This window comes from Strigops habroptila, chromosome 2 (genome assembly GCF_004027225.2).
Source record: "Strigops habroptila isolate Jane chromosome 2, bStrHab1.2.pri, whole genome shotgun sequence".
Taxonomy (NCBI): Eukaryota; Metazoa; Chordata; class Aves; order Psittaciformes; family Psittacidae; genus Strigops; species Strigops habroptila.
In genome coordinates, this window is record NC_044278.2 from 11,695,453 (window position 1) to 11,707,127 (window position 11,675).

At 52.3% G+C, this 11,675-nt stretch overlaps 1 protein-coding gene across 1 annotated transcript; it reads left to right on the forward strand.

Moving 5' to 3' along the window:
• Positions 1-1,092: 1,092 nt before the first annotated feature.
• TRIM45 (tripartite motif containing 45) lies at positions 1,093-9,578 on the forward strand. Its single transcript, XM_030472003.1, has 6 exons — positions 1,093-1,730; positions 4,204-4,937; positions 5,920-6,049; positions 8,121-8,235; positions 8,388-8,514; positions 9,258-9,578. Exons 1-6 carry the CDS (start codon positions 1,396-1,398, stop codon positions 9,407-9,409), a joined length of 1,593 nt encoding a protein of 530 aa, XP_030327863.1. The 5' UTR covers positions 1,093-1,395; the 3' UTR covers positions 9,410-9,578.
• Positions 9,579-11,675: the final 2,097 nt, after the last annotated feature.

Here is an 11,675-nt window from a genome sequence, read left to right on the forward strand (position 1 = left end):
GGAGTATCACTAGCGCTAGTCGACATGGTTTATAGAAAAGAGAACTAAAAAAGTATTCATCTGTTTTAATTCTTTGAGGAGCTTACAAATCACATTGATAACAGCAAGCATGTAGATACCATCAAAGTCCAAGGAGCTTCTTGTAGGACTTCAGCAATGTTCTGATTTCAAAGCCTGCCTTCTGCATGCACAGTGAATCAATGCAGGCACAAGGGGAAGCCCGGCCGTGTTGCGTTATTTCCATTCAGACTTTCACCAGTATCCCTTAGCTGCTCAGCAAGTTCACCAGTGATCCAAAGGGAAAACCCCAACCCCCTGAAGGCAGCCAGCAGACCGGCAAAGGTCTGGTTGCAAAGGCCAGTCAGAGCAGGCTCCATCAGGAGGTGAACCTCAAGGTTTTGAGCTGGCAGAACTGGGAACATAAAGTGGGCCCGTGGTGGGGTGGGGAAAGGGGCTGCTTCCCAGACAACTGGCTTGGAAAGCACTGGGGGTATGAGGTGGCAAGCGGCAGGAGAGGGGCCCCAGGAAGAGAGAGAGAGAAAGAAAGAAAAGAGGGAAAGAACAAACAAGGGAAAGGAAGGGAAGGGAAGGGAAGGGAAGGGAAGGGAAGGGAAGGGAAGGGAAGGGAAGGGAAGGGAAGGGAAGGGAAGGGAAGGGAAAAGAGAAGAGAGAAGAGAGAAAAGAGAAAAGAGGAAGAGAAGAGAAGAAAACAAGGGAAGGGAAGAGGAAAGAGAAGAGAAGAAAACAAGGGAAGGGAAGAGGAAAGAGAAGAGAAGAGAACAAGGGAAGGGAAGAGGAAAGAAGAGAGAAAAGAGAAAGAGGAAGAGAAGAAAACAAGGGAAGGGAAGAGGAAAGAGAAGAGAGAAAAGAGGAAGAGAAGAAGAAAACAAGGGAAGGGAAGTGAAAGGAGAAGGGAAAAGAGAAGAGAAAGGAGAAGGGAAGAGAAAAGAGAGAAAAGATAGGAAGAGGAGAAGAAAACAAGGGAAGGGAAGGGATGGGAAGGGAAGGGAAGGGAGAAGAAAACGGGAAGGGGAAGGGAAGGGAAGAAGAGAAGAGAAAAAAGAAGAGAAGAGGAGAAAAGAGAAGAGAGAAGAGACGAGAAAAGAGACGAGAAAAGAGAAGAGAAGAGAAAAGAGAAAAGAGAAGACGGATAAGGAGAGGACAAAACGGGCTGCTGGGTCCCCTCCGCCCGCCTCTGCCCGTCCCGTCCCGGAGGAGCGGCCCCGTGCTCTCGCCTCCCGCCGCGGCCCCGGCGCGTCTCGCGGGGCCGCCATTGCACGGCACTCCCCCTCCCCACAACCGTCGCCCCTAGCAACGGGGCAGCCCCGTGCCCAACGGCCGGTGGTGGCGCGATGCTCGGCCGAGCGGCTCCGTCGCGGCGGCCGCGCTGCCGCCATGTCGTCCGGGCCGCTGTGCCCGGTGTGCAGCGAGCCCTGGGTGTCGCCGCGGCTGCTGCCCTGCCTGCACTCGCTGTGCTCTCCCTGCCTGCGGCGGCTCGGCACGCTGGAGGAGCCCGGCCGCGCCGCCGCCCGCTCCGTCCTCTGCCCGGTGTGCGACGCCGAGGTGGCGTTGCCGCCCGGCGGCGTCGGGCAGCTCACCCCCGACTACCTGGCGCTGAGCCGCGGCGGGGCGGCAGCGGCGAGGTGCGACCTGTGCGTGGACGGTGCGGCCGTGAGGCGGTGCCTGACCTGCGGGGCTGACCTGTGCCACTTCTGCTGCCAGGCACACAGGTGAGCGGGCGCGGAGTGCCCGGGGTGCTGCGGAGCGGGCACAGCGGCGGGGACCAAGCAGCCAGAGCGGCCAAACCCCCGTGTCGTGCCGTTTGTTCAGTCCCCAGCGGGGTTTTGTCCTTCCCGGAGGATGCTCTCTGTGTTCAGATGGGGACGTTCAAATGCACCCTTAGGACAAGTGAAAGGATATAGCTGGAAGTCCTGACACTAGCGTGCCTACTGTGGTTGTTACCTCCTGATGATCGACCCGTGTTCTTGCCTGTTAAGTGGTGTGTCCATGTGTCTTGTGTCCATCTTCAAGGCAAGTGCCAGGAGGATGGTGCCAGACTCTTTTCAGTGGTGCCCAGCGACAGGACAAGGAGCAGTGGCCATAAACTAAAACACAACAAGTTTCACCTCAACATGAGGAAGAACTTCTTTATGCTGAGGGTGGCAGAGCTCTGGCACAGGCTGCCCAGAGGGGTTGTGGAGTCTCCCTCTCTGGAGACATTCAAACCCCACCGTGGACACGTTCCTGTGTGAGCTGCTCTGGGTGGCCCTGCCTTGGCAGGGAGTTGGACCTGCCAGAGGCCCCTTCCAACCTGAATGATTCTGTGAGTCTGTGGTTCAGCACTTCTGTGGGGCCAGGAGCTGCAGCAGTATTGCTTCACAGTGTGCCTGATGGTGCGGGGTTTAGTTCTGTTGGAATGTGGGAGAACTGAAGAAGTGGCAGCAGAAGAGAGCTGTGTAGAGGGAGACACATCAGTAAGGCAGGAAGCGGACGTGACTGCAACAGAGGTAGGAGTTGAAGAGGAGGCGGCCACAGTGGCCTGTGAGCACGGCAGAGGACAAGCAGCACTAAGGAAGAAAAGTGTTAGCAAGTCTGAATGGCCTTCTGAAGTAAGGAGGTGACAGGCAGGGTCAGACAAAGCACCCTGCAGCACTAGCCAGAGAAGCCTCAGCCTGGGTTAATCAGCTCAGCCCATTCCCTCCACGTTTGCTGGTCCTTTCCACTTGATTAGCAAATCCTTCCCCCAGAAAGAACTGGGACACACTCCTCGCTGCCCTGCCCTCCCTGCAGACATGGTGCCTTGATGAAATGGCTGACATTCTTAGTTACCTTTCCACCCCGGGGCTGTAATTTTCAGCATACCATTCTGGTTAGATAATGCCTCATACCCCAGCAAGCTGCTGATGGGTGATAAACTGAGACCTTGAATAGCAGCAGGCTGCTGCACGGACAGAAATAACTGCAGGAGGTGTAAAGCAGTAGAAGAATTGTCCCGGGACCTGCTTCCTACATTATTTACTGCTACCATTTTCACCCTGCTAGCATCTACAGACTTAAACCTGATTCAATTGATGGTAGAGCAGAACGTGGGCCAAGAAAAACCATTTTAAAATGATTTCTTGGTGTGTAGGGAAGATATCTGAGTGCCACTGTTGTGCTCCTTGGAAGTAAGCGAGAGGGGTCTTAGGCTGGAGTCAGGGAAGTGAGAATGTGAAGGGTGTTATGCAGATATTGCTAGAAGGCTTTGAAAAAGTGCTGGGCCCAAGGAAGATGAGTGAGAAGTAAAAGGAGTAGCAAAAAGGCCGTGTCCTGCCCTGTGATGAGGTTGCTTTGTGTTGCCGGAGCAACTCTATAGAGCTGGGTCCTCAGAGTGCTTCTCTGCTTATGGCTTCAGCTCCAGAAGTCACTAGCGCAGGAGACAAGGAGGGAGAGAAGATGTTTACATCCTCCTCAGTAACCAGTTCCCTGTGTCCAAAATAGCATAAAGTGGAAAGATTCTAGTACTGCCCTGTGACAAGGTAGGTGTCTGAGTCATAACAGGTTTTTTGTGGCCCATCCTTGGCCTCTGAGCAGGAACTAACCTAGCAGCCAGAAGGAAATGGAGTTTGGCTTTGGGCATGTTAAATGATTTACCACAGACTCTGTTCTGGCAGTGGCCTAAAATGGATTTTCTCCTGAGGGATGTTAGAGCTCATTTGCCTCAGCAAATTCAAAGCTGGTCAAAATCACTGGCCTGAAGGCTGAAGAGCCTGGCACCTCCTGCTCCTCTCCAGAAATGACTGTCAGTGATCAATTCTGTGCTGAGACACGTCCTGCCAGCTCTCACTTTGCAGGGCTCAGCACCCTCCTGCTGTCACAGCGGGCTCTGGGGGTAATTGCAACTATCCCATTTCTGTCAGGCTTCATGAAGGGGCTGCTGGTAGAGCAGCCTGACAGCCCATTTCCTGCTCTGTGTGTGGCTGTGGTGGGGCACGCAGCTCTTGTGTCTGAAAACAGTGCTGACTGCATGCAGGGAGCCCAAGAGCAGCCTCTAATGAGCTGCTTGCAGATGCTGTCCTCTTCTGTGTGGAGCCTTGTCCTCGGGGGACAAGAAGTCCCTTCGTGCAGAGTGGATTTCAGTGGAGACAGGAGGAAGCAGCTCACACTGATGTTTGCGTTTCATATCCAACATGCATAAAGTGACGTGTGGTTGCTCTCTTCTAGGAGACAGAAGAAGACAGCCTCTCACACCGTGATGGAGCTGGAGAACAGCAAAGATTACAGTCAGGCTGGGAAGCCTCTCTTCTGCCCTTCCCATCCCACAGAGGAGCTGAGGCTCTTCTGTGAGCAGTGTGACCAGCCAGTGTGCCAGCGCTGCGTTGTGGGCAGACACCGGCAGCACCCCTGTGACTTCACTGGCAATGTCATCCACAGGCATGGGGATGCCCTACGGGAGCTGCTGAAGAGCACCCAGCAGCACATGGGCACCCTGGAGAGCGCGCTGAGCCAGATTGATGCCATGGGCAGTGCTGTGCGCAGCCGCGCGGAGGCTGTGGCCACGGAGATCTGTCTGTTTGCCAGTGGCTATGTGAGAGCCATTGAAGAGCACCGGGACCGGCTGCTGAAGCAGCTGGAGGACTTGAAGGTGCAGAAAGTAAACCTGCTGCACTTGCAGAAGGCACAGCTGCAGCAGCTGCTGCTGGACATGAGGACAGGCGTAGGGTTCACAGAGCACTTGCTGGCGAGTGGCTCGGACCTGGAGATTCTCATCACCAAAGGAGTGGTGGCGAGCCGGCTGGCAAAGCTGAACAGCGTTGCTTACAACACCCACCCCAGCATGGACGACGGGATCCAGTTCTCTCCCCAGGAGAAGGCAGGGCAGTGTTGCGGCTATGAAGTTTTTGGGGCCATTCTCAATAAAGCTGTTGATCCAGCCAGATGTACGCTGCATGGAGAAGGTAATAGGGAGCTGTACAACAGCCGAATGGGAATGCACCACTCCCTGAAGTCACCTCTCCGTTCTCTGCACCTACATGGTGTGCAGCTTAGGCACTGTGGGCTCCCTGCTGTCCGGGCATTGCCTAGGGGCAGAGCTCTGCCAGAGGTTGCTTTGCTTGCTGAGGGCCTATGAAGCCATGTTGGGCAGGGAGGCAGAGGGCTATCCCCATCCAGATGTACAGAGCATATTGGAGCTGCCCTCCGCAACATCACTGACCTCAGCATGGGGCTGAGGTGTGAGGAGAGCAACCCTTAGGGCAAAGACCACAGCTTGCTCAGGATGGGAATGGTGCCTGCAATGGCAGTTCTTGTCTCCTGTTCTGCAGCATGGGCCCTGCAGATCCCCTCTGTGGCTCAGCAAGTAGTTCCATATCCCTTACAGCTTCTGCTGGAATTGCCATGGGAATAACTGGCATTGATGGTTTCATGGATATTTGCTTATTAAGGACCTGGGGCAGTGCCAGCAAACAGGTAATGTTCAGACCAGCCCACAGAGCACAGCTGTCACTGGTCAGTAATGGCCTGCACGGAGCAGATGAGACAGACCCAGGGCTTGTTTGATCCCTTCCATACCAAACTGTAAGTTCTGAGGTCTCTGGGGCTCCACGCTGCACAGTGAGGCTGTTCCTTCTCCCTCCTGGTTGCATGGTGCACCTTAAGGCCTTCTGGGAAGATGGCAGCTGGGCTCAGAGGGGGCAGGAAGACCACCCAGGACCATATAGACCTTGGCTAAGCCTGCCCAACATCTTTCTGCACCTATGGCTGTCGGCTCTCCTGATCCCCACTCATATATTTACTTTTCCCTTTGAGTGGAAGGAGCTGTGCACCGCAGCAGCAAGGTCCTGACTGTACTCTGATGGGACCACAGCACTGCCACATAGGTGGGAGGTGGCAGTCATGGCTGGAGTGAATCCTTTCTGGTCCTGTTCCTCTGCCTTGCAGATCTCCATAGTGCCCATCAGAACCATCTGACTGGCTTTACCCTGCTCTGCAATGACACCATGGGGGAGCGGATGGGGCGAGGAGGAGAGGCTGTGCGGGTCACCATCACCCACAAGGACAAGAGGGACTGGTGGGTATTTTACCTGAGAACTCCCTGGTCACTGGCTTTGCGTTTCTGCCTCCCTTATCCTGGCTCCCTCTGCGCTTGGGCAGGTGGGAGAACACGCTTCAGCATGTGGGTCAGAATCTGTAGGAAAGGGCACTACTCTTCTTCCCACTGGTATAGCAGTGTTTCTTACTGGTTGTATTTTACTGTGTGGAGCTTGACAGTGTTGGCTTAGGTATGTATTGAGTCTTTGAGTGATTTGAGACATAAAGAATTCAACTCTCAGCGGGTGTTAGACATTGTCAGAGTGAGCTGTTGCTCCTTCCCACCCCTAGCAGCAGACATCCAGGGCTCCTGCTTTTGTTAACACCTAATGAACATAAAACATCACAACCCCAGAACAACTGTTCCAAGTTGGACAGTCCACCAAGGCCAGGAGCCTCTGACAAGTGATGGAAATGCATAGTTCATGTTCTGGAGAAAGAATCCGTGTTGGGACTTTATTGTACTTTCTCCTGTCATTGCAAGCGTTGGGCACTTTAATGTGTTTGGAGATTTTCTAGCAAAGGCAGGGAAGACTGCGCTTGAGCCTTAGTGTTTCCACAGGGAAAATTACCAATCAGAACAAATGATTTGTAACTACTTCCAGGCTGCACTTGTTACTATAAAGCAGACAGGAACAGATACAGAACCACCACCAACAGAACCAACATGGACTCGCTCCAACAGCTCTATGTCCCTCTGGTGTTGGGGTCCCCACAGCTGAACGCAGGACTGCGGGGGGGGTCTCACGAGAGCAGAGTAGAGGGGGAGAATCCCCTCCCACAACCTGCTGCTCACGCTCCTTTTGATGCACCCAGCACACAGGTGGTTTCTGGGCTCAAGCACACACTGAGGCTGGCTCATGTTCAGTTTCTCATCAACCAACAGCCCCAAGTCCTTCTCCTCAGGGCTGCTCTCAATCCATTCTCCACCCAGCTTGTATTTGTGCCTGGGATTGCCCCACCCCAGGGGCAGGACCTTGCACTTGGCTTTGTTGAACTTGATGAGATTTTCACTGGCACCTCTCAAGCATGTCATGGTCCCTCTGGATCCTGTCCCTTCCCTCCAGTGTGTTGACATGCGCATACAAGGTAAGAAGGTGTGCACACAAGGATTGTGCCTGATGGGTTAGGGGTCGCTGTGGCTGCATTAACTCAGTTCCTTGTTCTGGCGTGCATGCAGTTGTGCCATTTGTTGCTGGAAGCTGTCTGGGTTTGGGTTGAGGCGCAGCAGCAACAGAAGTGTGTGAAGTATGACCACACAGTTCATGGCAGGATATGATGTACGCAGCTGTATTGATGTGAAATGGTGGGGCATGGGGAATACAGCCTGCACATCTGCAAGATTATAAACTGTCATAAAGCATGAAAGACTAGTTAGTGGGGATTATGAAGAACACCTTCCTCTATGCAGAGCTACCTGGTAGTTGTCTGTGGAAAGCTGTTTCCGTCTCCCTGTGAAGCAGGCAACCTGTCTCTGAATAACTAGCTGATGCTTTCTCCCTGGCACCCTGTCCACCAGAGTCTGAAACCCAGTGAGCTTCACTTTGGAAAGGGAGAGTTCACCAGCAGGGGCCTAGAACTCCTCAGAGTGGTGAAGAGTTAAGGTCAATGTGGCAGGGACAGTGGTTGAAGTGATTCAAACCTGCCGTGTTTACATCCTGTCTTCTTCATAGGGTCTTCTGGAGGTAACTGCACTCTGAGGCTGTGAATTCACCCCCTTTCTGAGGGCTCTTATCTGACAGGATAATCTGACCTGCAAATGTCTCTACTCTGCTCTTTTCAGTGCTCAGGGTTGCTACAGATCCTTGCTGTGCAGCTAGCTTTGTGTGACTTCCTCTGCATGGTTGTTGCTGCTGCTAGTAGCAGGTGTGTGTATAAGCAACTCCGTGCTTGAGCATTGCTCATGCATCCTGTTAAGCTTGCTTGAGACTCACAGCTGTTGAACAAGGCTGAGGTTAAAGAGCTGACTACACATCTAGGCCAAACAGTGGTTCACATGGAGAGCAATTTTCTGCCAGTCACTGACCTCTTGGACTTCTCTCTGTTCATAGTACAGTCAAGCCAACCGTGTGTGATAATGGTGATGGGACCTACCATATTTCCTACAGCCCTGAGGAGCCAGGCGTGTACGCCGTCTGTGTCTGTGTGAAAGGGCAACATGTACAGGTAGCATTTCTTGTTTCTTTTGCACTGCTGCTGCTTTACCTGCTTTTCTTTTTCAAGTATTTGCTTTCAGTCTTTCTAAGGATTACCTCTACCAGACACACCATGGGACAGCATCCACTGCAGCAGCCTTTCTGCTTGCTTGTCCTCCACAGGGCTCTCCGTTCACTGTGATGGTGAAGAACAAGTTCCGTGAGCACCAAGGTGTGTTTCACTGCTGCACATTCTGCTCCAGTGGAGGGCAGAAGTCTGCTCGCTGTGCCTGTGGCGGGACCATGCCAGGTGGGTGCTCAGCTTTCCCCACGCTGCTCTCATCAGGATTCATTGCATTTAGTCCTCCACAGTGTAAGACACTGTAGCCCAACTCTTGCCTTGAAGATGCATCAGGTCTGTGGTAACCTGTATGTACATATGTTCTGGTAGGATGCAACTGCAGCAGTGAGAAATTCAGCAGGACACAGTGAGGCTAGCCTCAGTGAGGCTAAGCAGCACCGTGTCTATACTGTTCCCGTTCCCATGCTGGTATGTTAGGAGTTTGTGGGCTGTGTCACAGAGTGCCCAATTCTGTACTCTGGAGAAGCCTCACTCCTTGTTCAGGATGAGAGTTCAACTCTCTTATTTGTTTAATCCCAACCAGCTTCCCTGTCCTTACTCCACATGTGTCGTTGTGTGTTTTGCATGATTTTAGTATGGAACTGACCTCTTCCTTTTACTGTGCTTAATCTGTGTCTAGCTCTGGTCATAGCCATTAGCAGCTGGCATGGAGTTCTGCAGGCCTCTGTCTTGCGTTACTCAACAGAAATCTGAATCTTTCCCCAGCTGTTGGAACAGGGAGGTTCCCCTTGGTTGTTCTCCTTTCTTTATGGGGCCCTGGTAATTTTGGCCTTGAATATGCCATGCTCTCATCAGCATGTGCCTGCCCATCTTAGAGAAGTCCTAGAGCTGAAGCACTGTCCAAAAGCCTCTGACACGTTGGGATTTTCTGGCCCATTTGAGCTGAGCTGATGGTGCCTCTTCCCTTGCAGGTGGGTACCAGGGCTGTGGCCATGGACACAAAGGTCACCCTGGCTGCCCGCACTGGTCGTGCTGTGGACAAGTGAAGGAGAGCTCAGAGTGTTTGTGTGGGCCACCCAGTGACACGTCGCAGAGGAGTTTGCTCAGGACAGTGGCACTCTGAGCAGCCAGGTGAGCTCCTGCAGCCCAGGGCGCTGCTGCTGCCTCTGCACGGGCACAGACCATGAGGATCCCTACCATCCCTGCATAGCCTTGATGCCAGAAAACAACATTGTGATGGGTGGGAGCTGGGAAAGGGGGAGAGGGAAAATAAAATTGTGCCTTATATTGCACCCAGGGGTGTGTGTGCAAAGTTGTTCTGTGCCTGAACAGGAGCAGGCTTGGAATTGTAGCACATGCTACACTTCTGAGAGGGTCAGGCTCTGAGGGGAAACAGTCTGAGCAGTTACCTCACAGGAGGGTCAAGATACGTCTCGTTCTACACGATTGACAGTCTCTGCTGTCCTTGAGGAGGCCAAAGCTGCTTGTTGGGGCACATTCCAAAGGGTTTGTGTTCATGCCTTGGAAAGGCTTGGCAGCCTGAATATGGCTTCTGCCTCCCTGTTAGATACATGGCTGGATTCCAGCCCGGGATGTGTGTATTATATGCATATAGCACTGTCACGCTCCTAGGAGCTGCTGTTGTGTTTGCAACTCTCATATTTTCTCCACATAAGAGGTAGTCTCATTACACCCTCCCTGCAAAGTAGGAGCAAGGTGGGTTAGTAATATATCTGAAGAAAATCCAAGGAAAACACATGGCACTGGTGGGAACAGGAATTAGAAAGTCATTCACCCAGTGTGTATGTTCTCCATGGAGATGGTGTGGGACATAACGCTGGTGGGGGTGATGGAGGAGCCGGGAGAGCACCCAGCTCACCAAGGGAAGATTTGGGCACAGTCTGAGCATCAGTAGGAGCCATAGGCACAAGTTTGCAGGTGTTTGTCCTGAACTGGGGCAACTAGGCAAGAGCAGCAGTAGATGGAATACAGCAAAACTCCTGGATTTGGCTTGTGCAGTCTTGGCAAGGCTCTGTTGTTTAGGAGAGCTTGTCCCGTTCCCATAGGGGAGAGGGGGATGTATCTCCTGGGCTTGTGCATGCCCTGCCAACCCATAGTTGGGTAAATGCAATTTTGCTGAGGGGGAAAAGGCACTTTCCAGGAAGGGCAACTGATAACCTGCTGCTCTCCTGGGTGAAGCCTGCATGCCTTCCTTTATGAAACACATCCGTGTCATTGAGACTGGGAATGCTACTGGCCAGGGGTAACCTTGCTAGTAGGTGTGTGTTGCTGGGGCTCCTAGTACTGCCTGGGGAGCTGGGGACAAAGGTCTGACTGTTGGTCACTTGGGGAGAAGAATGCTGTTCCAGTGTCAACAGTAAGGACTCGTTCTTGCTTTATGGCTGAAGATAGCTGGCTTGTGAATAATAGAAACATATGCTGTCTGCTTGCTCAGACATAGAAGACTCTCATTTGTTGTTTGTTGCTCTTACAAAGCCAGTTTTGGAACATCTTCTGCCCAGGAAAGGAGATATATATCCTTATGCAAATGCTATTTATAGCTTTCCATTAGTCATCCAGAGAGGGCTGTCAAACAAACGGGGGAAGGTTGGGCAGTTTATCTCTCCAGGTTAGGCAATCAAAGTGTCCCAAGGTGCTGACTCTGACATTTCAAAGTGAAAGTTGAATTTGAGTTAACCTTTAATGGAACAAACAATAACTTGTTCTTGTCCTTGCTGTGTGCAGTCAGTGCTCAGTACAGAATGTGATGTAAAATGAAATGCCTCATTTTCTGTGTCTTTCTGTTTCTTGCCCCCCACATGTGTGTTGTTCCTTCTTGGAGCTTCCATGCTGTATTGCAGAGGGAACACGGAAGGATGGCACTACCTTCTAGCACATAATTTCTGTCTAAAAACATCTTCGTCAGCTCAGACAGAGGAATGTGTTTTCCCTCTGTGTGAGGCATCCTTTACACACCCTGGCGCTGATATTGTGCAAGAAGCTGTTTGTGAGAATTACACTGGCAAACATAGAAACCCTGCAGGGAACTGCAGCCAGCTTGGGCTGAGCTCTATGACACGAGGAGAGCAGTTTCAGACAGCATGGGCTACTAATCCTGCCAGGGCCAGGCCCTTGGGTTGATTTTTGTTAGACTTGAAGGCTCAGGCAGTCCCAGGGGTATAAAGTACTGACTGGCTACCGCTCTGTTTGGGCTGCACACAAGGACAGCTTGCAGAACCACATGCAGATGTGACCTCAACACTTTGTGGGGTTAGGTGTGAGTGTCTTCCCATAATTTGCAAGCAGACTTTGCCCTCAGTGTTCATTACTCAGAATGCTTTGCCAAATGAATATATCCTACTGATCTGCTGGAGTCTCACATCAGGCCT

Excerpts from the sequence above, each read along its gene's own strand:
- TRIM45 (XM_030472003.1), top strand. The coding sequence starts at position 1,396 with ATGTCGTCCGGGCCGCTGTGCCCGGTGTGCAGCGAGCCCTGGGTGTCG. Across the intron at positions 4,938-5,919 it reads ATGTACGCTGCATGGAGAAG|ATCTCCATAGTGCCCATCAG; the intron begins GTAATAGGGAGC and ends TCTGCCTTGCAG. Across the intron at positions 6,050-8,120 it reads CACAAGGACAAGAGGGACTG|TACAGTCAAGCCAACCGTGT; the intron begins GTGGGTATTTTA and ends CTCTGTTCATAG.